Source organism: Impatiens glandulifera, chromosome 5 (genome assembly GCF_907164915.1).
Source record: "Impatiens glandulifera chromosome 5, dImpGla2.1, whole genome shotgun sequence".
Lineage (NCBI taxonomy): Eukaryota > Viridiplantae > Streptophyta > Magnoliopsida > Ericales > Balsaminaceae > Impatiens > Impatiens glandulifera.
Genome location: NC_061866.1, coordinates 29956673 through 29984399, shown reverse-complemented (window position 1 = coordinate 29984399; position 27727 = coordinate 29956673). Strand labels below are relative to the sequence as shown.

Below are 27727 nucleotides of genomic sequence, written 5' to 3'. Positions count from 1 at the left end.
GGTACCGAAGTGATCTTTTTTTTTTCGAAATAGTTACTCGATTGTGGAAAAAAAAAATTAAAAGAGAGGAAAAATTAAGTAAAGAAGTTTTTTTTTTAAGTTTTTAATTTAACGCATCTTATTTATAATGAAAAACTATCAATTAGAAAAGCTCTTGAGAATTTATATATTTGATAAAATATATATAGTTTGAGGACTATGATTGCAATGTAAAAAGATTAAGGATTTAGTTGACATTTATCTACTAATTTAGGATGCTATGTAAGAAGATATAGTAAGCGCGCTATTTCGTGTTTTCTTTCATTAGATAGATAGATAGATAGCTTCTTCTTCTTCCTAACTAGGAAGGAATTATGGCGACTGCCTCTCCGCCATTGTTGTTACCTGTGAGTGCCATTACTCCATCTGACAACATGATTACTTCGCTCACTTCCGCCTTCAACCATCAAACTCGCTTGCTAGATTTATTGAGCCAATGTAAGTCTCTCTCTCAGATTAAACAAATACAGGGCCACGTAATTCGCACCACATCAATTCATCACCCTCACACTCGATTTCTCTACAGCCGAATACTCCATGACTCGTCTTTCTACGACCTGGACTATGCCTTCCGATTATTTGCCCAAATCGAAGAACCCAATTCGTTTATGTGGAATACACTGATTAGAGGCTGTTCATACAGTCATGACTTGCAAAAACAGCGGGCAATCGAAATTTACATGAAAATGTTGATTCAAGGTCTTTCTATGCCAGATAGTCATACGTTTCCTTTCGTTCTTAAAGCTTGTGCATATTTATTCGCCAAGTCGGAAGGACAACAAGTGCATGGACAATTACTTAAGCACGGGTTTGACTCTGATGTTTATATAAATAACAGTTTGATTCATTTCTATGCTTCTTGTGGGAATCTTGAACATGCAGAGAAAGTGTTTGATAAAATGCCTGAGAGAAGTGTTGTTTCGTGGAATGCTATGGTAGAGGGTTTAGTTCAATTAGGAGAGTTTGATAGTGCATTAAGTCTATTCCGAAAGATGCAGGATTCATTTGAGCCAGATGGGTATATGATGCTAAGTGTGATAAATGCTTGTGCGGGTCTTAGGTCTCTATCATTAGGGATGTGGGCTCATGCTTATATTTCGAGGAACCGCGAAAATATTCGTGTAAATAACGACGTGCTTTTGTACTCTTCGCTCGTTGATATGTATTGCAAGTGCGGATCATTACAGATGGCCAAACAAGTGTTTCATAGTATGAACAATCATGATGTAAATTCCTGGAATTCAATTATTTTAGGGTTTGCAAGCCACGGGCAAGGCGAAGCAGCGTTAAGATACTTCGATCTCATGATTAACGAAGGTTTTAACCCTAATTCAATTACATTTGTGGGTGTTCTTAGTGCCTGTAACCACAGAGGCTTTGTGGATGAGGGTTTGAAGTACTTTGACAGGATGAAGAAGGATTATGGAATTGAACCTGTGTTGGAGCATTATGGATGCATGGTTGATCTTCTTGCTCGCGCAGGAAATATTGAGAAAGCGATAGAAATTGTATTAGAGATGCATATAAAGCCTGATGTAGTTATTTGGCGGAGCTTGCTTGATGCTTGTTGTAAAAACCATGCAGATTTGGATCTAAGTGAAGAAGTAACAAAGCAGTTACTTGAATCGGACGGTGGTGATTGTAGCGGTGCTTATGTTCTTCTATCGCGAGTCTATGCATCAGCTAGAAGGTTTAACGATGTGGGATTAATCAGGAAGTTAATGAACGATAATGGAGTGATTAAAGAGCCCGGCTGCAGTGTAATTGAGGTAGATGGAATATCTCATCAGTTCTTTGCTGGGGATACTACTCATCCTGAAACGAGATTATTGTATCGGGTTTTGAGAGAAATTGAGGAAAGATTGCAGAAGGAGGGTTATGAACCGGATTGTTCTCAAGCGAGTTTAGTTGATGATGGGGATCGTGGTAAAGCTGAATCGTTGAGGCTACACAGTGAGAGGCTTGCGATTGCGATGGGGCTTTTGAATGGAAAACCGGGGATTCCTATTAGGATATTTAAGAACCTTCGCGTATGCAATGATTGTCATAACGTGAGCAAGATGATTTCGAAAGTGTATAATGTGGAGATTGTTGTTAGAGATCGTGCTCGGTTTCATCACTTTAAAGATGGATCTTGCTCTTGCTTGGATTATTGGTGAGAATTTGTTGTTGTAAATACTTTTGTACCAAAATTGTTAAATAAACTGTTGATGTAAACCAAAGAGAGAATTGTTGAACACTTTCTACTAGCTTTGGTTTTTGTCAAAATTTCAAGGCAGTTACAGGCTAAAACAGGAAATGTAGATCTCTGTTTTCGACCCCCACCAATTTGGTCTTAAAATTTCCACTAATGTTTCACAGAAGTTATGGTAGCCACCTCCTCCATCACACTTAAATATGATTTTTGTTATATAGGATGTTACAATTTCTCCAATTTAATAACACAATGTTATCGATGCATTCTCATTCATAGTCTTACCATTAAATAGACTACAAACACCTCCAATCCAAACAAACTGTCACAACCCAAATCTCAAAAGATCACCAGGAATATATATATATATATATATAGTCTATTAACACCACTCTTTTTCGATGTCGAACAACAAAATCTTCCCAACTTAGTTAGTCACTCGATGTTCTCGTCGTGTTCCATTCTCATTCATTTCATAGTTTCTCCGTGATAGATCTCTAGAAGTGACCCATTTGACACTTTGTTTATACCATCGGGTCGACTCTAAAATCATTTGTAACGTCCCGAATACCGTTACCCATAAGTAAATTATATTACAAATATTTTAGAACAAACTACCTCGCCACCACAATTCAATCCTAAAATATGTATAGTCTATTAGTCTATACTTTATTTATTTTTCGATGTGAGACATTATACTCTCCTCAACTTATTTAGTCACACATCGTTCCCGTTGCGTTCTCATTCATAGTCATAGTCTCGCCCCGACTCAAACTCTAGAAGTGACTCACGTGACATCTTGTTCCCGTATGATTCACGTATGATTCAAGATGTGTCTTCTTTGACACTTTGTTTTTATCACCGGATCGGCTCTAATATTATTTGTATCGTCTTGAACTCATTTATGATTATGTTTGAGAAAAATAGATTAAAGTACTCACGAATATGACTGAATTTCCAAATTTTGCATTAATGTATTTATGATATATTAGAATACTCTTATAAGCCATTCATATTTATTTAAATTTTATGATTTATATATACATATACTCTAATTTTCTAGAAAATAATATCTTTTATATATAATAGTTTACAAATATTAAAACAAAGTTGATATGGCCGAGTTGGTCTAAGGCGCCAGATTAAGGTTCTGGTCCGAAAGGGCGTGGGTTCAAATCCCACTGTCAACATTATTCTTTTTTATTTTTTCCCTTTTGAAGCAAATATTGTAATTACTTTTGTATCAAACTATGTTAAGTGTTTTTGTTTTTGAACAGGTCCAAAATGCATGTTATAATTCAATAGTTAAATATTCACCTTTTATGAGGAGTATCCAACTCTTCTTGATGAGATAAATTACTTAAAAATAGTCAAAAGAAACAATAAAAACTAAATCATCAGTTCTTCAACTTGTTGCAACACAAAATATATTTTATCCATGGGCTGAAGCAGATCAATTTTGAACATTGTAGCATGTAGCAAATTTTAGGTATAACTTGATTTTTGAGTAATTGTTTTCTTTTGTGAACTAATAAAATTAACTGAATGATCAATCTTATAAGTTGTACCATTTTTTATTTTAAAAAAGATGGAAAAGTTACAAAGTTTAAATTGAGTCAAAACAATTCTTCGCCTCAATCATATTAGGAATTAATCCAAATATGAATACTCGAATCAATATGAGTTAGTATATTTTACCAATAAGTTATGAGTCTCACCGATCAAAATTCTGGTACCCATTTCATTTTCAATTTTTATTTGGAAAACATTTATATGGGTCAAGATTAACAAAGCTTCCATAACCAAAGCTTGTGCACTAGTTTAAGATGATTTATTGAGTATGCATTTTGGTTATGGAGATAAAGGAGATAAGCCACACCATAAACTCAAGAATCGGAACCAAATCAGCAATCAAACACAATAAAAGATTTGACACTTTTCAGAGAATGGAAAATTCAGAAATTTTGAACATGAACAAACCATTCATTAGAAATAGTGCTAGTACTATTTGTTATGGTTCTCAAATTACAAAAAAATAAAATAAAATGAACAAATCTGCTGTTTGTATTATATGTATATATATATATGTAAGTAAGTATGATATATCATTCCCCCCTCTTTAAAACCCAAAAAAAATGAGGATCACAAAGGGCAGGCAGGACTTATTTTATTTTGATAGAAGAGCTTAAGAAATGGGTGAAGAAACCTGAAAAGGATATTTAATAAACCCTTTTCCTTTCCCCCAATAAAGAAAGCAAGTTATATGTTGTTTCCTGTACCCTGTATGTATGTAGTCATCATCTCTTCTTCTTCTTCTAAATATCTAAAACTCCACCTGTTGACTTCTTCCACACAACCAGCCACTTCAAGAACTCCATAACCTAAGTTCATTCATTATAAATTATGTTATTCTTTTAAACATGGTGTAATTTGAATCCCCATGAGATATTTGACAGAAACAAAAGTGTTTTCATTTGGGTTTCCATTATACATTAATACTATGGAAAGTAGTATTTTGTTAGACAATTGCCAAAGCAAAAAGTGGAGTGATTTTGTTTGCATTTGATATGAAAAGGTGAAAAGTGTATGAAAAAAGATTTTTTTACAAAATTTGTAGATGATGCTCCAAAAAATAGGATCCATAGGTAACTAAATTACACAATTACCTCTGATGGGTCCCTAAGAGAGTAAAATGCATTGCTTTCCTTGGGTGCAGAAGACACTAAGATTCCAAAACCATAATTTCCATCTCTCAGAATCTGTTTTCAGAAGAAAAACATATAAATTGAAAAGCCAAGGTAAATTTTAAGAGTGTTATCAGACCATTAAGTGGTAAAGCGTAAAAACTCATATCCTTAACGATATGGATTCAAGTCTTTCACCCAGAACATTTACAAAAAAACAAAAACAAAACTAAGTTATCAGGCCAACATCATTACCTTAAATGCATCTTCATCTGTCCGGTCATCTCCAACATAAATGGGAACCACATCATTACAATTGCTTAGGCCTACAATCAATTGAAACCGTCAACAACCAGTGATTGAAATTGAAATTAAGAATGGACATTGAATTACATTTCAATCTAAGATTTATTTTTTAACTGCTATAAGTATCTAACCACAACATTTAAACTCAATTTCAGCTAATTCACAAATTGTTGGAAGATTGAATCGTATGGAAGTATACTTGAATTGAAATTCAAAGGTTACTAGAGTGGAATTGCACCTAACGAATTAAACACATTTTAATTTCATCATAATTCTAATTTTAATTAATCTTTTTAAGTTCTTAAACAAACAACAAAACTGGAATTAGACCCTTCATTCCAAATCCAATTCAGCTTTAGCCAAGCTAGCAGCTTTACTTACCAAGTGATTCCAGTAAGAACTCAACGGCTTTCCCCTTATCCCAATTAAGAACGGGCCGAACCTCTAATACCTGAAATAAAGTCAAAATAAAACTCAGTAGTAGTAGCAGGACAAGCTAAGATTACACTTCAATGAATTGCTAAGAAACATACCTTTCTTCCATGTGTTAATCGAAGACTAGGATAACCTTTCAACAGTTCCTTCACTTGTTGGCCAATTATATTCCAGTTCTGAGGTCACAACAATTGTTAACAACACAAAAAAAGTCAACTAAAATATAAACTAATGATTTTTCGTTTATACCTTTTCATCCACATTACGATAGTGTACAGAAACGCAAAACTTATTATGCTCTACTTTTGCTCCCTTTACTTCTTTGGCAATCTCATGAAGCGCTTTAGAAACCTTCTCAGAAATGAAAAAAAAAGGAAAGATATTGAACCTTTTCCAGTAGTTAAAAGGGAAAATTAACAGTTTAATAAATGCATCTTCCATACCTCATCAATCATAGGCAAGAATTCACTAGCAGGCTGGAATAGATTAACTTTGTTACCCTAATAATAAGTTCAAATAAGTCAGAATCAAATATTTATTCGGATCAAACGAAACAACAAAGAATACAAACTGCGCACACCTGTTGGTCAGTGGACCTAGTACAATTTGGGTGTTCATTCGAAACAGATCGAATGGGACCCATAATATCCATTCCATGACTACCCGCATAATAGAGTTCAGTTAGACCAACAAATTCATACACCTATATGGAAAACAGGTAACATCAGCAAGAAGATAATGGGAATTAGATGAAAAAGAAAACAGGTCTAAGAACATCCTTCAAATGCATATAGATTATATGTGGTTTCAAATACCTTATCACGGCTTCTCCCACTGATTATCGCTGTTGGAAAATACTGTGCCACATCTTTCACAGCAGCCCGCATCTGAAAATTAAAATTTGAAAAGTTGACTTAAAAGACAAGTTCTCATTCAGTCCTACAAAAGTAATAATTTTTAGTTTAAGTTCTCACAGCAGGGGACATGACAGCAGAATCTGGGTTGTCGACAATTGGGGAAAGTGTCCCATCATAGTCGAGAAACAATGCTATTCTTTTTCCTTCTGCATGGTTTATTATATGCTCAAATGAAGCAAGTGCAGATGGGTACCTAAGCTGCATGACGAAAAGCCAAAGCCTAAATTGTTTTTTCTTTAAGACATTCAAATAACAGGGTGATTTGGGTTTCTTTTACCAAATTTCCTTTTGAATGATGTGACTGATGAGAGGATCGGTGATTCAGAATCTCAAATAAAAAAAATAAAAAAAGAATTACCATCCAATTAGAGTAACCATCATCTGTATCATTGTGAGTAGGAGATGAGCACTGCATGGCATCTAGCCATGAGTTAGACCTATCAAATATGGCAGGCATTTTCCTTGGAGATGCTAGGTATTGGCCATATTTTGTGCCAGAAGGTGAATACAAGTTAGAATGCGTCATAGGCTTATTCATTGCTTCTGAAATCGTCACTTTGAAAAAGCCTTTTTTTTTTGCTGAATTCTTCCCAAAATTAATCACAAGAAGCCTGAAATTGTCAATACAAAACAGGTGGTTAATAGTCAAAACAACCACAGTGGTTCAAACAGCATAATCAATTATTTCCAAACAAACAAGGAAGTAAGCGACAATTTTTCAAGGTAAAATGTCAGCTCAGAAGTTATTACACTCCTGTTTAAATTCAAATGAACCAACAATTTGATCAGAAAACATGAGAGATTTTGATAAAAGAAACAGAGGAAGAAATGGGGTGATTTTGTTTATCTTTTCCAACTTCATTAGCTTCCTAGGATAGAAAAATCATCATCATCATCATCATCATAATCACAATTTCAAAAGAATCTAAAAATTTGCAAATGAAGAACAAAGTAAAATAAAATGCCCACATCCCCCACTATTCCATAAAACATGCTATAGAATTCTATATCCTGCCTGGTGGGTAAGATAAATGCTCTTAATTAATGTATGTTTTAACAAGAAAAAACCCTTGATTATCAACATTATTATGATGTTCAACCCATAACCAACATTTCAATCTAAATTAATAAAAACTTGTTATTTTATTGACCTCAAATTTCTGTCAACATGAACGAAAGAACATTACAATCATCAGTATGAAGATATTTGCTTGAGAAAACAAGAAGAAAGGGAGCCAAACAAGAAATGGGTCGGATGCAAAACCTGATTTTTGAGAAACAACGAAATATTACTCACAAAATCTCAATAAAAACCTGAGAAGAAGACAAAGAAGAAGGGTCAAGAAAAGAATGCAGAAGAAATAGAGAGAATGGGTCGTCCATATACATACATACATACCTTAGGAATGATGGGGAAGCAAGAAATTGCAGAGAAATGGGGAAGAAGATACAAATAGAGAAGGGGAACGGTATACCCGCGGAAAGAAAAAGAAGAGGAGAGAGAGAGAAGGAAGTGGTCGTGGTTATTTATAATAAATAATAATAATAATAATAATAATAATAGTTTCATATTCAAAATGATGTTTGTTGAACGTGAACCCGGAAACAGCATGTGAAGCTTCTTTCTACCCAATTAACACCGCCGCCGCCTTGACGGCGCGTGATTTATGCCTTTAACCCACAATTTCAACTTTCATGTCATTTTCAACAATCTTTTACTTAACTACTTTAGGGTGATGAAAATGAGACTTCTAAGTAATTCTAATATATCTAATTGGCTAATTTGAAAATGCATTTTTAAAATGATTTGAGACAAATTGGTGTGATTTTCCATTTTAAGTTATTTTTAAATAAATGGAGTTCAAATGATTATTACCCATTTTAAGTTATTTTCAAATAAATGGAGTTCAAACTTAATATGATTATTACCCATTTTAAGTTATTTTCAAATAAATGGAGTTCAAACTTAATATGATTATTATATTTGATTGAAGTTTGAACTATTACAATTCTAGTCAATCGGGAGACTTTGTTTAAAGAAGATGAAACATAGTTCATATTTTGATGTGATATTTTTTTAATTAATTTATCATGTTTGTAAAAGATGATATTTAGATTTAAAATAAAATTAAAATTGTTTTACGAAAACTTACTTACATTAACAATTTTGATCCTTACAAGTTTTGCTATCCACGCTTATATCTTTAATTCCAAACCTCAATTCATTCATGTGAATGTTGTAAAAAGTATTTGAATTTTATTTTAAAATGATCATAATGACTTACAATTTAATAAAGTGTGTGGGCAAGATAGAAAAGTGAGGAATTTAGTAAAAAGAAATCTAAATTGAAAGACAATGAAAATATGAACATAAATAAAGGGTTACGTTATTTTCTACTCACACCAATGTTGCAATGATTATATGTTTTAAAACGGTTACTTTCATGATTTGATAATATTTTTTTATGAAATATTGAGGCATCCGATTAATTCTCTGACATTAAATCATTTGATGAGATTATTCAAAATTTGACGGAAAGAGTGTTACATGGAATCAATATTTTCTCCAACATATGAATAAATTCTGTTTATAAAATGATTTGTTTGATTATAAGATTGAAATTATAACAAGCATGATATATTGCTAGAAAAAATAATTTATTTCCATTACAGATTTAAAATACATAATCATAAGTATAACCTTACTAAAAGATAAAATATATCTTATGAAATTTCAAATGATAATTGGAACAAGATAAGTATTTTATTTTAATTACCTTATTGGAATCATTATTATTAAGACATAAGTTTTGGTGGTATGTTAGACTTGTTTGAAACTTTCTGTGAATATTCTTGTGGTTGATTTAGTCATACCATCAAATAATAAAGAATTTGAATTAGTTTGGTGGATCAATGTAGAAGCACATGACTTTTTTGTTGGTATGTTAGACTTAATTGGAACTTTCTTTCGAGGATTCTTGAGGTTGATTTAGTCATACCATCAAATAATAAAGATTTCGAATTAGTTTAGTGGATCAATGAAGAAGCACATGACTGAGAAAAAAAGTGGATTCTCATTCCAATGGTCATTTGGTGGATTGTCTTGCGGGAAAGAAGTTATAGTCTCTTTGTTAATAGAAGTTGACCAAGTAGGATTCTTAAGAGTCTCTTGCTAACAACCTTGACAAAAACTCGATTGGGGTAGGACGATCACTTCGGGTGGATTCATTGTCGATCTACTCGACCAAGAGAATGTAAGAGTGTTTCATGTGTGTCTCATTTCATTTCTCTTATTGGATTTCATGGTATTCCTTTTGGTGTTGAGGCTCAAAGGGGTTATTTTTCAGATGCAGACAAAGCAAAGTTGAGCAATCAATGGGGTTATTGTTTTTGTGTTTTATGGTTCCTCGTCTTGAATGGAATTGAGCAATCAATGTGGTTATTGTTTTTGAGTTTATGGTTCCTAAAGGACCTTGAATGAAATTAATTGTCGAAATAACAAAGTTATTATTGTCATGCACATTGTGTTCTTGAGGAAAACTTATGCCTTGATTGATGTGAAGTGATTTAAATAATTAAGTAATTATTTTCAAATAATCATGTTCAATATAAGTTAAAAAAAATCATGTTATTTTGATTAAAATATTATAAATATAATATGAATACATTTCCTTAGAGATGTTTGATGGTGTTTAATATAAGGAAACCAAATGTTCAAAATTAGGTGTTGAAAAGGATTAAAAGTTGGTTGAGTGCACTAATGACTAATCTATTATTATATCCTAATTCAGAACATCATACTAGATCACAAGTCATTGTTTACTATGAAAATCAATGTTTTAAAGTTGAATATTGATTAAAAAGATTTGGAATAACCACCTTTATTTATATAAATTATATCATTAATTCTCTTTGATTCCAATAGGCAACTATGGCGGCTAGCTAGTTCTTCTACTAGCTAATGTTCTCCAATTTTTAATTTGGGTCTTTTTTACTATTTCAACTGCTCTAAGAATTCCATACTTTAAGATGTTTATAGATGATTTTTTTTATGTGGAAAAAGATTGTATTAGTCAATAATATATATAATTTGTTTTTAAAAAATATTAAAAACTAATCTTATCATTCAAATCATAACATCTACTCCAATTTAAAATATTTTAAGTGAACGTTGATCATTAACTTTAAACGTTTTAAATGAGAATTGAATATATGTGATCTTTCACATTTTATTAACCAATTTCAATAAAATGTTATTATAAAAAATTTAACTTAGAGAGATTTTTATTTACCTGATAAGGGTGATCAATTATATTAATTTATTTTAATTTTAATTTTAATATTAAAATATTATATATTTTAATAGCCTCTTTTACCCTATAATTAGAGTAGGTTGAGTAGAATTTTTTCTTCAAACACAATTTTTTCAATCATTTTTCTTAAATGGATTTATAGGGTAATTAATTATAAGACATGCTTATTTTTAGTTAGTTATTATTATTAATCCATTATTGCATATAAATAAATAAATTAGAGTTAATATGAGTTTAAGAAAATTAAGATTTTTTTTTAATGAATTTGAAAAATTGATAGAAATATAAAAATATTATGTAGTAGAATTAGAACTCAAGTGTGATTTAAATTTTTTAGCACATGTTACTATTACATATTACTATTAGTTAACTAATATAATTATTATTAATTTTTGTAAATTTAAATATATTTAAACTTAATAAATAATAATTTTTTTTAGTTGAGCTTAATCCTCATCCCATGTTACAAACATACCATTAAAAAAATAATAATACAACTTAAAACATTAATTAACTCTTATATTAAAAAAAATAACAATATATACAACTTAACATTACTTAACTCCTACTTAATGGAAAAAGTCAAACCAGAGTATTTTTTGTATATATTGTATTGTGATCAAATTAATCCAAACACACACAATATTATGATTTTTGGTACATACCCCCCACTTGCATTAATAACTAATTGTAAATTACATCCAATTTAAACATGTTTGACTGGTCTAACCCACTTCTTTTATTGATAAATTTTGAATAGTAAAATTATTTGAAAAATTATTACGATTGTATGATGACATATTGTCAATTTACTTTATTTTGGTAAAGGTGAACGAAGAAATGCATGATTAGCTTGGTCAATGTTCAACTATTAAGAATCAAATATTAATATAGAATATTAGGTTTAGTTCAACTAACTATAAGTAAAAACTATTTATAAAGCTATAGAATAAATAAATCAAAAGCCTTTTAATAGAGAATATTAGGAATAGTTCAACTAGTTACAAGTAAAAAATATTTAAAAACTATAGAATAAATAAATAAAAAATCTTTTGTGGATGTTTTTTATGACATGGAAGTAACAATATAAACGTGGAGAATAAAAGAAATAAAGTGTTTGAAATATGAAACCTTTTCTTTATTATTTGATTATTCATAAAACTATATTTGTATTACATTTATATAGCAAAAATAAATAAAAATACAGTAAATAAGGAATTAAAAAAACAATCAAATAATTTTTATTCTAAACAAAACTCTTGGACCAAAGCTTAATGGGTAGATAATACTCCATAGGCTTCTCTCTTTTGCACCCTAGAATTATAATTAAAATTTTAAGTTTATTTTACAAATAAATCAAACCAATTAAAACAAACTTAAAATGAATATTTATCTTATAATTTATTGTGTTGTTTCATTTTGCAAAAAAAGAAATCACATATCCAAATGGGGCCTATGACTTCAGTCACGCGTAAGGTATAAGATTGTCAAAATCGAGAGTTTACGTAAAATCGTTGAGCCATTGTAAACTCATAAAATTTAGAGTTTACATGAAATTGTAAAAGTTTAATTTGAAAAAATAATAGTTATATTTTATTAATATTTATATATATAATTAAGTATTTGTAAGCACTAAAAATCTACATAACCAATTTATAAAATTAAATAAATTATTATTTTAATTTATTTTTGAATAAATAAAATTAAAATAATTAACTTCAAGGCCAAAATCCGAATTAAACAATTAATTAGATTAATTATTGTGATAATTTAAATATAATTAATTAAGAGTAATGATCAAATTGAAAAAATAAAATTATTTGGGATAAATGTTGTACTCACTTTATCTTAAAATAATTTTAGAAAAAAAATTAAGGACTAAAAATAAATAATTTATGATGAAATGAGATACCCATTTCATCCGCCAAAAACTATTTATTTAACAAAAAAATATACACATAAAATAAAATAAATTGACAAAATATATGTCATATTTATTTTAATATTTTCTATATTTTAAAAGATCAAAATAAAATCCAAAAGAGTGAAAAAATAATTTCAAACAAATCCTTAAAGTTTTAAAATAAATATAAATATGTAAACGGGTGTAACAGAAATACAGATTTATTGCTACAACCGGAACCGCGTCCATCAGATAGGTGCTGAAATCTCATACAACACCTCAAACGCACCTGCGTAGCCCCGTTGTAAAGGAAGGAGCGTGCGTCCACGAATCAGCGAACCGATTAATTCAAGCATTAACTCCGTCAACCATAATGCAAAAGAACGTTCAAAATGCTGACGGAACGCCAACAGACCGCTATGCGTTTGCGTTCTCGCCCGAAATGATATCGTTTCACGCTCGTTCGTCTTCTTCATCGCGTTCACCAGAGGGATAAGATCAAATCTCATCTTTAATTTTTCACAGATAGAACTCAGCTGATAGTCAACCTTTTCGGTTGATTCGAAAGGTGGAATGATCACCACGATGATCATTTTCCCTACACATCTAGGCATAATCACTGCCTATTTCGACAAGTTAATCCAAGAATAGTCAAAACGCCATTAATAGCTTTTATAACTGATTCAATCCACTTGGATGGATCAACCGACTTTGAGAGGCTATAAATAACCTCTCTCAACAATTCCGAAGCCAAGAGATCCAATCTCTAATTTTAAATCAAAAGAAATCAAATATCTCCCATTAAAGCTTAAGCTTGCTGGATTTTCCGAAATTCTGTATAAGGCCTTAAAACTTTGATTTGAGCATCCCAAAAGCTTCCCTAAGGCCTAAAGAGTGTTCTCCAATCCTTAGTATGATTCCAATCATCCTTTAATTCATATTTTCAGTTTGAATTTTAAATTTTTATATTTCAATATTCACAAGTTTGTATACTATCTGATTGTTGGATTTTAGGATTGAAAATCGATCCTAGGATCATTTCCAAGCTTTCTATTTAGGTTAGAATCAATCAATCAACCTTAAGAAAAAATAAACCCAAATTTTAATTTTGAAAATCCAAAAATCGGGTTTGTTGTTCTTGGTCTAATCTTCAATAACAGTAACTCAAAAAGTTTCCCATCATGTTTCTAATGATATGGACAACTATTTGGATCATATTTAATCCATCCCGATCATGTTTGATCAATATCAAAATTTTCAAAATAATTGAAAATTTTGAGTTTTTGAATTGGTCTAAACGAACAACCAATGTTCATGTTTTGGTATAAATCATATACATGAAGTATAAGGAAGCTATTGATAAGCCCCTTACATTTCAAAACAACTTTAAAACAATAAAAACCCAATTTTGACCATAAACTATTTTGATCAAATTAATCATCACCCAAGTCGATTGATACCCTGGGATGATGTTCCAAATGTTCTTGGGAGATTTGTGAATCTACCCAGACTCTTGAATCAAAGAATACAAACTTCCATCAAAATTGCAAAACCTGCAATTTTGATGTTCTTGAGGACCGAGAAGTTTGACCAATGATTTTTACATCCGACCGAGAAGTTAGACCTAGGACCGAGGAGTCTCGCAACTGACTAAGAATTTATAAACCCATGACTGATGACTTCCACTTAGAGAACAAACCAAAGAGAACAAGCTCATTGTTGCCACTCAATAGTTTGACAATATCAAGACGCGTCCTGGAGAGACGATGACTGAGTTCGATGGAAGATTCAGCAAGATCATCACCACTCTTTCCACCATGGGCTAGACTTACATCAATAGAGAGGTTGCAATCAAAGTCATGCGTGCTTTGCCCAGGAAGTGGGACATCAAGACAATGCCAATAAGGGAGCCCAAAAATCTTAACAAGATGGAGCTCTTTGACTTGCTAGCCGATCTGAAGGTCCATGAGTTTGAAATAAACTCTATGAATGAAGAGGAGATTTCCACATCTGTCATTCCAACCAAAGCTCTGGTGACTACTGAGGAGCCACCTGTTGCCACTGAAGTAAATACGGCTTCCCAACAGCGACGTGATGGCTCTATTCGTGAAGAAATTCGGCAAATTCATGAAGAAGGGCAATTCTAACTCAAACTCTTCAAATAATAACAATGATAATAAGAATAACTCTAAGGCTAACGTGAAGTGTTTTGAAAGGATCGGCGACACCAATAGAGACGGGGGTCTGGTCATTGATGAAGGATTATGAAAAACGGTTTGAAAGAAATCCTGTTAAAGATTTAATTCGCTTTCTATTCTACGCAAACACTTGTAAACACTTGAAACAGATTCAAGGCGAAATTGTTTACTTGGGTTTGAAGCTTAAGATGAAAGATGAAAAGATGACTGAAATGAAAGAACACAACAATTTGTTTATGGATGTTCGGAGAAACTCTCCTACGTCACCCCTTCTTTCAACCACCGAAAGGATTCACTATAATATGATTAGAATCAAATACAGTTTGCACACACTTAGCTCACTATTGAACATAACACACTCTGTTCAATTTATAAGATAAATAATATCACTCAACTAAAGGTGTTTTTGATTCTAGCTCTCTCTTGATTCACACACAGTACAATTAGGAAAACAACTTCACAGTATAAGGCTTGATTTCTCTCTCTGGAATAGCAAACAGAATTGTAGATTGACTCTTTGTAAAATCTGGCAGTTCGTAAGGCAGATTGTAAAAAAACAAGTGCTTCGTCCGTTGTCCTTAGGATCTGATAAATACTGGGCAGAGGCTAACGGTCAAATCTTTTAGAATGATATGTGGCACTCTTCCATTGGAAAACCTCCATTGTACACAACAAGTTCTGAGCACAACGATCGTGGCCGTACACCACTGGCAGTGCGCCGAATATTCCATCAAAGATGTACCTGTAAAACAAGTAATATGAGGAAAATTCTCTTACGTGGCATTCGTTGGTTGGTTGTATATAACTGTTGTACTAATCTTCACTAGAAAGTGGAGCAGGAGTAGGGTACAACTATAGCACGTGGGTAGGCGGGTGCTAGCTTAAAGCATACTTCTTAAGCTGAGCATTAGACGTATTTCAATTAGACGGATGGTAAAAACCAGTCTAATGAAATTAAACATCCCCGTCTAATAATAGAGTCCATTAAACCGCCTGGTCTAATGGAATTAGACTTACGTCTAATTACAGTCACTTCAGACTAATCTGAAGGAGTTAGACTACAAGTCTAACTTTCACTAATTAGACTACACGTCTAATTATCCAATAACCATTAAACTGCAAGTCTAACTCTACTGAGTTAGACTGCACGTCTAATTCCGGCTCTACTTCAGACTTGTCTGAAGGAGTTAGACTCACATCTAACCTTTACCAATTATACTACATGTCTAATTATACACAAACCATTAGACTGCACGTCTAACTCCACTAAGTTAGACTACACGTCTAATTCCGGTTCTACTTCAGACTTGTCTAAAGGAGTTAGACTCACGTCTAACCTTCACATTCCAATAGACTGCACGTCTAACTCCACGAGTTAGACTGCACGTCTAATTCCGAGATCTATTAGACTGCACATTTAACTCCACGAGTTAGACTGCACGTATAATTCCGAGATCTATTAGACTGCACGTCTAACTTCACGAGTTAGACTGCACGTCTAATTCCATATACATTAGACTACACGTCTAATTCCAAATATATTAGACTGCACGTCTAACTTCGCTGAGTTAGACTGCACGTCTAATTCCGTGCATTCATTAGACTACACGTCTAACTTCGCTGAGTTAAACTGCACGTCTAATTCTGTGCATTCATTAGACTACACGTCTAACTCCACTTAGTTAGACTGCATGTCTAATTCTGTACATTCATTAGACTGCACGTCTAACTCTGTTGAGTTAGACTGCACGTCTAACTCTGTTGAGTTAGACTGCACGTCTAATTCTATGCATTCACTACTAAAATTGATCTAATGAGCCTCATTAGAACCAAGTCTTATGAAATATGATTTCGATACACCTGCATCAAAACACATAAGTCATTTCATCATCAAAATCTCAATGGTTAAATTATTTCAACACTTAGTCAAAATAATTTGACCCAACAATTTCCCCTTTTTGATGAAGAAATTGAAAATCTGCATATATATATACCAAAATATGCATTCATCATACAAATAAAACCCTGTTTGCATGCATATAAAACATTCAAAATATCAAAATCAGATGAATCATAAATGATTGTTTTCAGAAGAAACACACAAAACGTTATTTAAAGTAACCGAGATAAGTTCATAACAAAAACATCATCAAGAGATAAACATAATTTCATCTAAAAAAAAAGTTTCCTTTCTAATCTTCTTCCTAGTCTTTTCACTGGAAAGGATGATCTTCAACCTAGGAAATCTATAAGACTGCGGTTAGAGGAGGGTTGGAGACATCTCTTTTCCTTTTCTTGGACTTGAGCGTCTTCACCCTTAAAACGTAATCGACAACCTTCTGGTTGTTCAGGATTTTAGAAGGAAGGTGAAAGCTCTTACCGGGTTCATCCAGAAGGAAATAAAGGAGAGAGCTAAGAGGACCATCAAAGCCAAAAATAGTCTTCCGAGCAACAACCATTCTAACAAGATTTCCGAAGAGGAAGCTTGTTCAGTTGACAAGAACACCCCTAGTGATAGCCACCATCATCTGAAAGACCTTTGTACAAAACTTGTAAGAGGACTCTTTGGAGAGAAGAGATTTCGAGATGATATCGCTTAGAAGAGCAAACTCATCCTTCAGGAGGTTTTTCTTTCCATGAAAGTCCATTTGAGGAGAATCAGAAAAGACTTTCATCATTGTAATCATTATGTTAGGCGGAGTGGTTGAGAACTCATCAATACCTACGTTTGGAAGCTGGAAAAACATACCGAATGACTCTTCGGTGATGCATATCATCTGGCCCATCACAACCCCATCAACGACTTTATCCTGATAAAAGCTCGCTGTTTCGAAAAATTCACGAACCAACTGTTCGTGATAGATGTTAGGATCTAGATCGCCGCTGGGGAACCAGGGGTTGGACCGGTTAGCGGTTCACACTCGAAGGGTGGTGGTTAATCCGGTTAGAGATTAACACCGGGGTTTCAATACTACACAACCTGTCACAAACCCTTGAACTAGGTTCAAGCGCAGAAGAGGTTTGCTTTCAGGTTGAAGCGGCACGCTTGTATGATAGGCAAAGTCGGTATTGTATAGTGGAGATTTAAAGCTTGATGGGTCGGCTTCGGTAACCTGGAAGTTAGGCTTGGATAGGGTTAAGTCGGTTATAGTGGTATAGATCGGTCAAGTAATGAAACCGGCAGACAGTAAATAACAAGACATATTTTATGGATGTTCGGAGATAAAACTCCTACGTCACCCATTCCTCTCGAAACCGCGAGAAAGATATTCACTAAGGAATACAAGTACAAACCGATCGAGACTTATTTCCTGCTCGATAACACTCTTACAATTTACACCGAAATTGTAAAAACACACTTTGATTCTAACACTTAGGCTTTCTTAGAACAACACGGTCTTATCACTTGTAGAATAAATGCTCTTAGAGTTTCTCACTTGTCCACTGTGTCGCTTGTTGTCCCGCATTTACTCTTCTGCAACTGCCTCCTTTTATAGGTGAAATATGCCAACGGTCATATTTCACTTCCTTGAATCTGATTGGTTGAGCAGAGGTTCAGTGATTCAGACCTGGCGGTCTAATCTTCCAGTGTGTAGGTCAAACCGGCTAGGTTTGTCTTTTACTCAATGTGGTAACTGTCGGTTAGACAGTTGTCTGTACTTGGAAGATTGCCTTTTTGATTTATCCAGAAGTAGAAGGATCTTGTAGGACTATCTTCTGCAGCCTGGCGGTCTGTTCTTCCGGTGTGTAAGACAAACCTGCCGGGTTTGATTTTTACTTGATGTAGGCACTGTCTGTTGGACAGTTGTCTGTACTTGGAAGATTTCCTTTCTGTCTTATCCCGAAGTGGAAGGATCCGGTAGTACTATCTTCTGCAGCCTACAGTCTTTCCTCAGACTTGCATGAATGTGGAAGTGTTCAGTCTGTTCCTTTGGTATCGTTCTCAACAGATACCCGAATTGTCTTCTTGTACTGGTCGGTCATTTGACTTAGCCGAATGACTTTTGGTATGAGTGATGTAACCGGACTTCTTCCGGTTATTCCTCTGTCTTGTGGATGATCGGCTGTTTGATGATTCCGGTTTTGAGCTTTGGCCGATCCTTTCTTTGTGCGGTCACGTTCCGAATATTCTTGATCGGTTTGGTAGCTTGACCGGTTAGGTTTCTTTAGTCGGTTCTCTTGTTCATCCGGTCCGGTTCCTTTTTCCTGCATAGAAAGTTTATTTAAGTTAGGTTTATTTGAACCGGTCTGATTTTATCTAACAATTTCTCCCTTTTTGATTATTTTATTTAAAATTATCAAAATCATGTAAGTTTGCAACCGTAGGCCGGTTGTTTTGTTTTGGCCAGATTTTTGAAACTGACTTGGGAGAATTTTTCGAAAAATGTTGAGAAAATTTTTGGAAGTCTTTATAAGAGTCTTTATCTTTTATCTAACAATTTCTCCCTTTTTGATTATTTTATTTAAAATTATCAAAACTAAGTAGAAATGCAAAAGAAGATCGGTTTCAAAAAGTAACTTTATATATATATATAGATAACTGAAAAAGACAAAATATATAAGAGCACTAAGGCAATAAGAGGAAAGGTAGTCCCTATTCAGAGTCCGTGAAGTCATATATGCTCTTCTTCTTCGGTTGCTGTCGACCGGTCGGTTCGGAAGTTCGGCGTTTTGTGGACCGGGACTGTAGTTGTTCTTCGACTTCCTCTTCGACTTGGTCGTCCTACTGCGATGTACCCGTTACGACCGTGTCAGTGACTTCATTGAGCAACTCGGCTATCTTAACTTTCTTAGGGGCCTCCTTCTTTCGCCTTTTCGGCGCTGAAGCGGATGCGACCGCCTTTTTCTTCTTGTTTTCCTTTGCGTATTCGTCCAGCTTCCGTTTCTGCCTTTCCAACCGCTCAGCATCTTCCACTACCTGAGCGGCTACTTTCTCAGCAAACCCTGGGAATACTTCCCCAGCCTTTTTAAGTCGTGCGGCTTCCTCTTCCGCTTCGGTCAGCTGAGATGAGCGCGGTGCCTCTTTATCTTTTCCTGCTTCGGCATACAGCGCGTCCTGGACCCTCTTAGCTACTTGAGCATCGGCCGCTACAGCCGCGGCGTCCGCGTTCACCTTAGCCCTTAGAATTTTGGCCATTTATTCGGAAAGCGCCTTCACTTCGGCCACGAGAGTTCCATTTATCTTCTCGAGTTCGGAGACCCGGTTAAGTGTCGTGCCGATCAGATCCTCATTCATCGCAGTCAGCCGTTGATCGGTATCTCTCTCAAGCCGGTCGAGGTCTTTCTTTAACTCGGAGGTCACATCCTCCACAATTGCGGTTCGCTGAACGCATTTATCGCGCTGAACCGTTTCTTCCCGTAGACCTTCGCCGAGTTCTGAAAGCTGTTCTTGATTTTTCTCCAGTTGATACCTTGTGACGTCGGCAAACTTGAGGGCCGAATCAACTATTCTGCCGGATCTATCTTTGATCGGCTGAACCGTGGACTCGTCGAATTCTTCAATGCGGCTATTTATCCGTTCTGATATGGATGCTTCAAGCTTTTGAAGTCGGTCCTCAACCCATTCTTTAGTGAAGTCTGAAGCGGTGACTTCCGGTGGTGGGGGTGGTGATTGCTTGGTGAGATTTGGATCGGTTCTGTCACTGGATTCTATCGGTGCCGCATCCTCCCTTGGAGGTGTTGGACTGTTAACCGGAAACTTTTCGATCTGGGGAGCAGTATAGACCGGGACTTGCACCCGGCTACATATGGCTTCCAGCCGCTCGATTTCTTTAATTAGTTCCCCTTTGGCTATTTCAAGCCTTGCTATCACCCGCGGCGCTACGGTGTCCACCGATTCCATCTTGTTGATTTCCTCCGTAATTTTCCGGATCCGAGATTTTAGTTTTCGAAGTTGGACCTTCGGTAATAAGAGACAGGTTTGGTATTGTACCTCTTGGAGTGTGTTGGAGTTTGTAATGTTCATCATCAGGTCCTCCACTTCCTCCAATCTGTCGATGCATTGCTTTTCCGTGTGGCCCGGTAGGATTTCTCTATAAGGCGTACCGAACCGGTGCTCATGCCACTCCAAGTATAGCTCTTCAATCGTCTCGGCTCGTCTTTTGACGCCTTGAAGGAGTTTCCGGGCTAATCTATCGGCCTTTGCTTCTTCGGCCTCCTCCCTCGTTTTGTCGGCGCCTTCGTCATCGGTTTCTTTGTCAACCTCTTCTTCACCACCCTCTTCTCTGTCCTCGGCGGTCTTAGGGTTGATGTTTGATCCGGCATTATTCGGACTCTGGGCCGAATAGTCGTCTTCATTGACCGTTCTATCATCCTCGGTCTTCTCCGGATCGGTGTGCTCAGATGCCCACTCATCTTCTGTTTGTTGTGGTGGTTCTGAGAAAATTACCTGCTCTTTTCCTTTGCCTTTGCCTTCGGCTTTCTTGGCGGATTTCTTCTTTCGGCCACCTGTGGAACTGGGGGCCGGCTGCGTCCTTTCAAGGAATTGCCTTGATCTAATGAGGCATCGTTTTGCGACAGCGACGCCGGGACCGATGTCGATATTTAGGTGGAGGAAGATCTTACCGAGAGGCACGGCGTATCCCCACGACCGGGTTGAGTCTGGTTTCACCATATCCATGAGGTTGCTGAACACCGCTCTTGCCCAGTTGACCTCTCTTCCCTCCATCAGACCGATTAGCATCTTGATTTTATCTCTTGTGAGGTTGCTGAGGTTTCCTCCCCTGGCCAGAATCGCCCGTGCGAAGATGTCACACACCGGGATTAACTCCGGCTTCAACATTTGTTTGCTCCCGGAAGTTTTGATCGGCTCATTAGTTGCCGATAGAATGTGGCAAGCCGCCTCAAAGGTGTTCTGCTCTATTTCTGCCGTTGCATCCTGGCCGGTTGTTGGAAGATGCAGGCTCTCGGCCACCACTGCTTCGGTGAGCTCTATTTGGGAACCGCATACAGTCGCGGTGATCTTGTCGTAGGCGACGATTGCGGTTTTGAAGAACTCTTCGACCGCATCCTTGTAAATAACATGAGGACCGCCGAGGAAATATTCCAGACCGGTTTTGATTACCCGGTCAATAACTTCCTTCGCCTCGGTCGTGCCGTTCAACCGGATTTCCTCGAAATCCACCTGAGAGTAGAGTCTGAACAAGGCCGAATCACGCCCCATGTTATAGAGTTTTGAGAATGTGAGGGAGAACTGCTTCAAAGAGTTTAGAGAGCTTAGAGAGAGAAAGTAGATTCGCGTGAGAATGAAACAAAATGACCGAAAGTCCCTTTTATAGATGCGGTTTGGAAGCCCAACCGTCCCATCAATAATGGGCGGGAATTTTCCCTCCAAAATGGAAGAGGCGCCAAACTATGGGCGGTAAACCAAAAGAGGGGGGGCGGCAATTTTGGGCGGGAAATTTCCCTCCAAAACCCTTTGCTTATGTCATTGATGACGCACTCGTTTCTTTGAAACCGATTGATTGAACGGTTTCTAAGTCCAATCGGTTATTTTGAGTGATTAGAGTGTTAACAGATTAAGCAGATTTTATGTGACCGGATAAGAACGCGGTTATAGTCTGAAGATGTTAACCGGTTACTTAGATAAATATTCAAAGAATTGAGAAGATACGGTCATTTAAACTGAAATGATATTAAAATTCAAGAAATAGTAGAGAAAGGAAACCGACATAAGATTCAGTACAGAGATAGGCATACAGAAATAATGTAAAGTACAGCCTATTGAAAAGACATTTTACAGATTCGGTCTATTACAGAATCCTTGTTGAGGATGTTTGAGGAAGAAGCCGGTATGCCCGGTCCGAACTCTGGTCGGTATCCAAGAATCAGCTTGCTGATATGCGGTGCATACCCGAGACCTTTCTTGGTCAGCACCATATTCTTTAGGTTTTCCCATATGACCGATGACCAGTTGATGGCCGATTCGCAAAGGATGTGGGTCATAAGGTTGTAGGTATTCCTATAATACCGTTGATTCGGTGATTGACACAGAATCGACCGGGTCACAATTTCGAGCAGTAGCTGACCGTGAATAGCAAGCTGGGTTTTTGGCCCAAAGTGTTCCACTGGAGCAGGGGTGGCCGATAGGTATTGCGCGGTTTCAAATCCCGCAAGGTCCTGAATAGTCGGAAAGTCAGAGAAACCTTCAGTGGGTAGACCGAATAGTGAGGCAAATTCAACCTCATCGATCCAGAACGTATGGTCTCTGACAGTAAAGACAATATACTTCCCCCTGATGCAGGCGCTTCGAAAGAAGGCCTTGACATCGTCTAGAAGAATAGGACCGGCCTCTTCAAGAAAGGGTTGAAGACCGGTTTCAGCGAGAGAGTCATACATGAGTTTCTGCTCAGAGGTACAGTCCCTCTCGCCCATACAAGAGTTGAAATCAATGCATAGGAAGTTTCCCAGAGTTCTGCTCGGCATGATTTCGGTATTGAGAGAGACGGGATTCAAGAATATCAGAAGTGATTTTGTGCTTTCGGATGTGATAAAATGAGTAGAGGATGACTCCTTATATATGATCGGTTTTGGAGGGAAAGTCTTAGCATTGATGGTCAATTTTGTTTTATTAAGGAAGAGAATCTTTACCTTTTCAAGGCGCATGGGGAAGCGGCAGATTGCAAAGCCCGAGGTAGGTGTTAGTTGGGAAGTAACCAGGTTAGTTGGATTTTAAATGTGCAGGTGGTTGGGGGTTATCTCATTAATTATCTCATTAAATGCATTTAAACATAACCGAGATTAATTAGATTGAAGCCGAAAATAGCAGAGACAATGCCGAAAATGGCATGAGGAACGATGAAGAAAACATGAAATCAAGAAATACACAAATAAAGCCGAAAGAGACATAGAAGAGGCCGAAACAATCAAACTTGAGTTGGTTAAGAGTACACCCGGTGCATGAAGCAAAACGACCGGGTGCAGGAAGGAGTGACTTAGGGTGCATAGGGGTTGACATCACCGTTGTTGCGGTTTCTTCTCCTCCAAGCTCTCTCGAATCGCCTATAAAATGGGTCGGTTACTTCTTTAGTTAGCACCTGAGCTTGGTTCAAACCTTCGCCAGGACAGGTTGGGACTCCAAGCTCCACAAGAAGACAACTTAGTTGGGGGATGAAACTGACTGATCGGATGCCGACCATCCAAATAAGGATGTCAAAAAGCACCCTAGACCAGTTTACCGGTGTGCCGGTGATTATAGCTGCCATCATGTTGAAGTTCGAGACACTGTAGGTATTTGTGACATCTCTTCCAAAGATGCTCTTACCGATCACATCATTTAGAAGCTGATATTCAGCTCTCAGACGCGATTTTGCTCCGTGATCTTCAACTGGTTCGTCAGACCGGGAAAAGGCGATGGAGACCTCGACCTTTACATCTGCCGGAATATCCAGATCCGTTATCCCGTGCCTTGGCAGGCTAGGACACCGCGCAAAGTCCCGTTCGGTGAAATCAAAGACAATGCCTCCCACTTTGGATTGAATGTGGGTTTCAAAGTGGGGGTGCCCCTAAACACCTTTGCGTGGTAGAAGAATTCCAAAATGGATTCCGGATAGATAGTATGTTTGTCGTCTAGGAAACACTGAAGGCCGGTTTCCTCTAGAGACTTGATCATCTTATATATCTCATATTGATCTGTGGTTGAGCAGGATTGAAAATCAACCTGAAGGATGTTGGGAAACTGAGACATTTTTGCCTTAGTGAGAGGATGTTCTTTTGTCTTGTGAGTGTTGTGGTGAATGTTTACTTCACTTAAATACTAGTTTAGGGTCTATCCTATTGTCCAGGCATTAAATGAGATGATATGTATTAACTGCAGGATAAGAGATTTTGCATGAAATAGGCAGGTCTGCAGTCTAGGTGTTGGTCATAGGCCTGGACTGTGAAAGATATCAAAAGATCTTCACGTCTTTTTAGGCGCGACCAATTTACTTTGAAAAGGCAATGTTTCAGAACAGATATCTGTAAGCATTGATAATTATTCCACTTCTGTTTGAATTTCAAATAATCTAAGATGACCTGCTTCAGAACCGGTCAGTCATCAGTTGTTCATCCCGATGCGGTTATTTGATGCATGCACCAAGTAGCCGGTCGGTTTACTCTATCTGATGAACTGGGCGGTTCTTCCATAGGTATCTTGAAAATTCAAAGTTCAACAGCTTAGGAGGAACTACCGGTTTTATCTGTCCGAACCGATTTCCCTTTAAGCATCCTTAGGAAGGATCTGATTAATGTCGGTTAAACCGAGAGTAAGTCTGAATTGAGAGAACTTAGCTTCCTGTAGAGGCTTTGTGAAGATATCGGCTACTTGTTGATCGGTCGATACGTATTCCAGCCGGATATGCTTCAGTGTGACATGTTCCCGGATAAAGTGATGCCTTATGTCGATATGCTTGGTTCTGGAGTGGAGAACCGGATTGTAAGTGATCGCTATGGCACTCGTGTTGTCACAGAAGATCGGTGACTCTTCGGCTATGACACCGAAGTCCTTCAGTTGTTGTTGAATCCAGAGGAGTTGAGAGCAGCAACTTCCGGCCGCCAAGTATTCAGCTTCTGCAGTGGATGTGGCCACAGATGTCTGCTTCTTGCTATGCCATGACACCAGTCGGTCACCTAGGAACTGACAGGTTCCGCTGGTACTTTTTCTGTCAATCTTACACCCTGCATAGTCTGCATCTGAGTAACTTGTTAGATTGAAGGACGAGTCCTTTGGATACCACAGACCGACATCAGGTGTGCCCTTTAGATACTTCAGTATCCTTTTTGCGGCTGTGTAGTGAGATTGTTTTGGATTTGCTTGGAATCTCCCACAGACACCAACTGCAAACAGGATGTCCGGTCTACTCGCTGTCAGGTATAGGAGGGATCCGATCATGCCCCGGTATGCAATCTGGTCTACCGATTGGCCTTCATCATCCCTGTCCAATTTAATTGATGAGCTCATTGGAGTAGCCGCCGAGGAGCAGGTGTCCATCCCGAACTTCTTTAGTAGCTCCTTGGTGTACTTAGGTTGACTGATGAATGTTCCTTCTTTGAGTTGTTTAACCTGAAGACCTAGGAAGAAACTTAATTCTCCCATCATACTCATTTCAAACTTGTCAGTCATCATTTTTGAAAACTTATCACATAACTTAGGATCGGTAGATCCAAAAATGATATCATCTACATAGATTTGAACAAGTAGGATATGTTCCTTCTTTTCAAATTTAAACAGTGTTTTATCCACCGAACCGATGGTGAAATCATGTTGTAATAGAAATGCGGTTAGTGTATCATACCAGGCTTTAGGTGCTTGCTTTAGACCGTATAAAGCTTTATTTAGCCGGTATACGTGGTTTGGGAATGTAGCATTTTTGAAACCGGGTGGTTGTTCAACATACACTTCTTCACGTAGGTCACCGTTCAGAAATGCACTTTTAACATCCATTTGAAAAACTTTAAAGTTTTTGAAAGCTGCAAAAGCCATAAAAATCCTAATAGCTTCAATCCTGGCTACTGGAGCAAATGATTCTTCAAAATCAATGCCTTCTTCCTGTTTGTAACCTTGAGCCACTAATCTGGCTTTGTTCCTCGTGACCAAACCGTCCTCATTGAGTTTGTTTCTGAATACCCATCGTGTTCCTATGACCGATTGATCTTTCGGTCTGGGAACTAGGTACCAGACTTTACTACTCTCGAACTGGTTTAGCTCTTCTTGCATTCCCAAGATCCAATCCGGATCTGACAATGCTTCATCTATTCTTTTCGGTTCAATCTGGGATATAAAGGCTGAGTTAAAGTATCCTTCCAGAAGTTGACTCCTAGTTCGAACAGGTTCTGAAGGGTCACCTATAATTTGCTCAGGAGGATGTTTACTGTTTCTTCTGAGATTCAGTTCAGGGATGTCTACCAAATTACCGTTTATTTGATCAAGGCTAGACATGTCGGTAGGCTGAACGAGATTGTCAGACCGACCGACTCCCTCGGATTGGACCGAAGTGTCAGCTTCCTGTTGTGGAACAGCTTGATCCAGCTGGGTTTCAATGTTACCCATTTGGTCATGGACAAACCGCCTGAAGACCGGAGTCTCATCTTCACTATCAGAATGAATATCGTTATTTTCCAATCTGTTGTGTAGATCAAAGCATGAAGCAGTGTTGCTTTCAACCGATTCATCGAAAACAACGTGAATTGTTTCCTCCATGGTTGCAGTTCTATTATTATATACTCTATATGCTTTACTTACTGCCGAGTACCCTAGCATGATGCTGGTATCTGTTTTTGTATCAAAAACGGTGAGTTGGGTTTTACCATTTATATGAATATAACATTTACAACCGAAAATCCTGAGGTACTTGAGTTTGGGAACTCTGTTAAAATAAACCTCATACGACGTTCTGTTGTGAAATTTGTTTATCAAAGACCGATTTTGTGTATAGCATGCAGTGTTGATAGCCTCAGCCCAAAATTTCTGAGCAATGCCGGAATCGGCTATCATGGACCGTGCGGCTTCCTTGAGAGTCCGGTTTCTTCTCTCGGCCAGGCCATTTTGTTGAGGAGTCCTAGCACTAGACAACTCGTGTCTAATGCCGGATTCATCAAGATATGCAGTTAATGTACTATTGGTAAATTCGGTACCTCGATCACTTCGAATGCTATTAATGCGGGTTGATTTTTCATTTTGCAGGCGCTTAAGGAGTGTGATCAGGTTTGATACAGTTTCACGTTTAGATGGTAGAAATATTACCCATGTATATCTAGAAT

General features: G+C 36.7%; 2 protein-coding genes and 1 non-coding gene across 4 annotated transcripts; 2 read left to right on the top strand and 1 right to left on the bottom strand.

Annotated features, from left to right (window-relative positions):
- The first annotated feature begins 315 nt into the window (after nucleotides 1-315).
- On the top strand, nucleotides 316-2363 carry LOC124940095 (pentatricopeptide repeat-containing protein At1g59720, chloroplastic/mitochondrial). 2 transcript variants are annotated; one of them, XM_047480577.1, is made up of 2 exons: nucleotides 348-477; nucleotides 566-2363. In XM_047480577.1, the coding sequence occupies exon 2, from the start codon at nucleotides 648-650 to the stop codon at nucleotides 2196-2198; it is 1551 nt and encodes a 516-aa protein (XP_047336533.1). In that variant the 5' UTR covers nucleotides 348-477; nucleotides 566-647; the 3' UTR covers nucleotides 2199-2363. The 2 variants fall into 2 exon arrangements, with proteins under 2 accessions (XP_047336532.1, XP_047336533.1); XM_047480576.1 differs by having other exon boundaries at nucleotides 316-2363.
- A 979-nt stretch (nucleotides 2364-3342) lies between these two features.
- On the top strand, nucleotides 3343-3423 carry TRNAL-AAG. The gene has a single exon. It is a non-coding gene; the product is annotated as a tRNA-Leu (tRNA).
- A 764-nt stretch (nucleotides 3424-4187) lies between these two features.
- On the bottom strand, nucleotides 4188-7889 carry LOC124938069 (trehalose-phosphate phosphatase A-like). The gene is made up of 12 exons (XM_047478440.1): nucleotides 7840-7889; nucleotides 6934-7186; nucleotides 6633-6773; nucleotides 6474-6545; nucleotides 6239-6361; nucleotides 6102-6158; nucleotides 5908-6009; nucleotides 5757-5834; nucleotides 5605-5674; nucleotides 5173-5243; nucleotides 4900-4992; nucleotides 4188-4614 (listed from the first exon to the last, which is right to left on the bottom strand). The coding sequence occupies exons 2-12, from the start codon at nucleotides 7111-7113 to the stop codon at nucleotides 4549-4551; spliced, it is 1053 nt and encodes a 350-aa protein (XP_047334396.1). The 5' UTR covers nucleotides 7114-7186; nucleotides 7840-7889; the 3' UTR covers nucleotides 4188-4548.
- Nucleotides 7890-27727: the final 19838 nt, after the last annotated feature.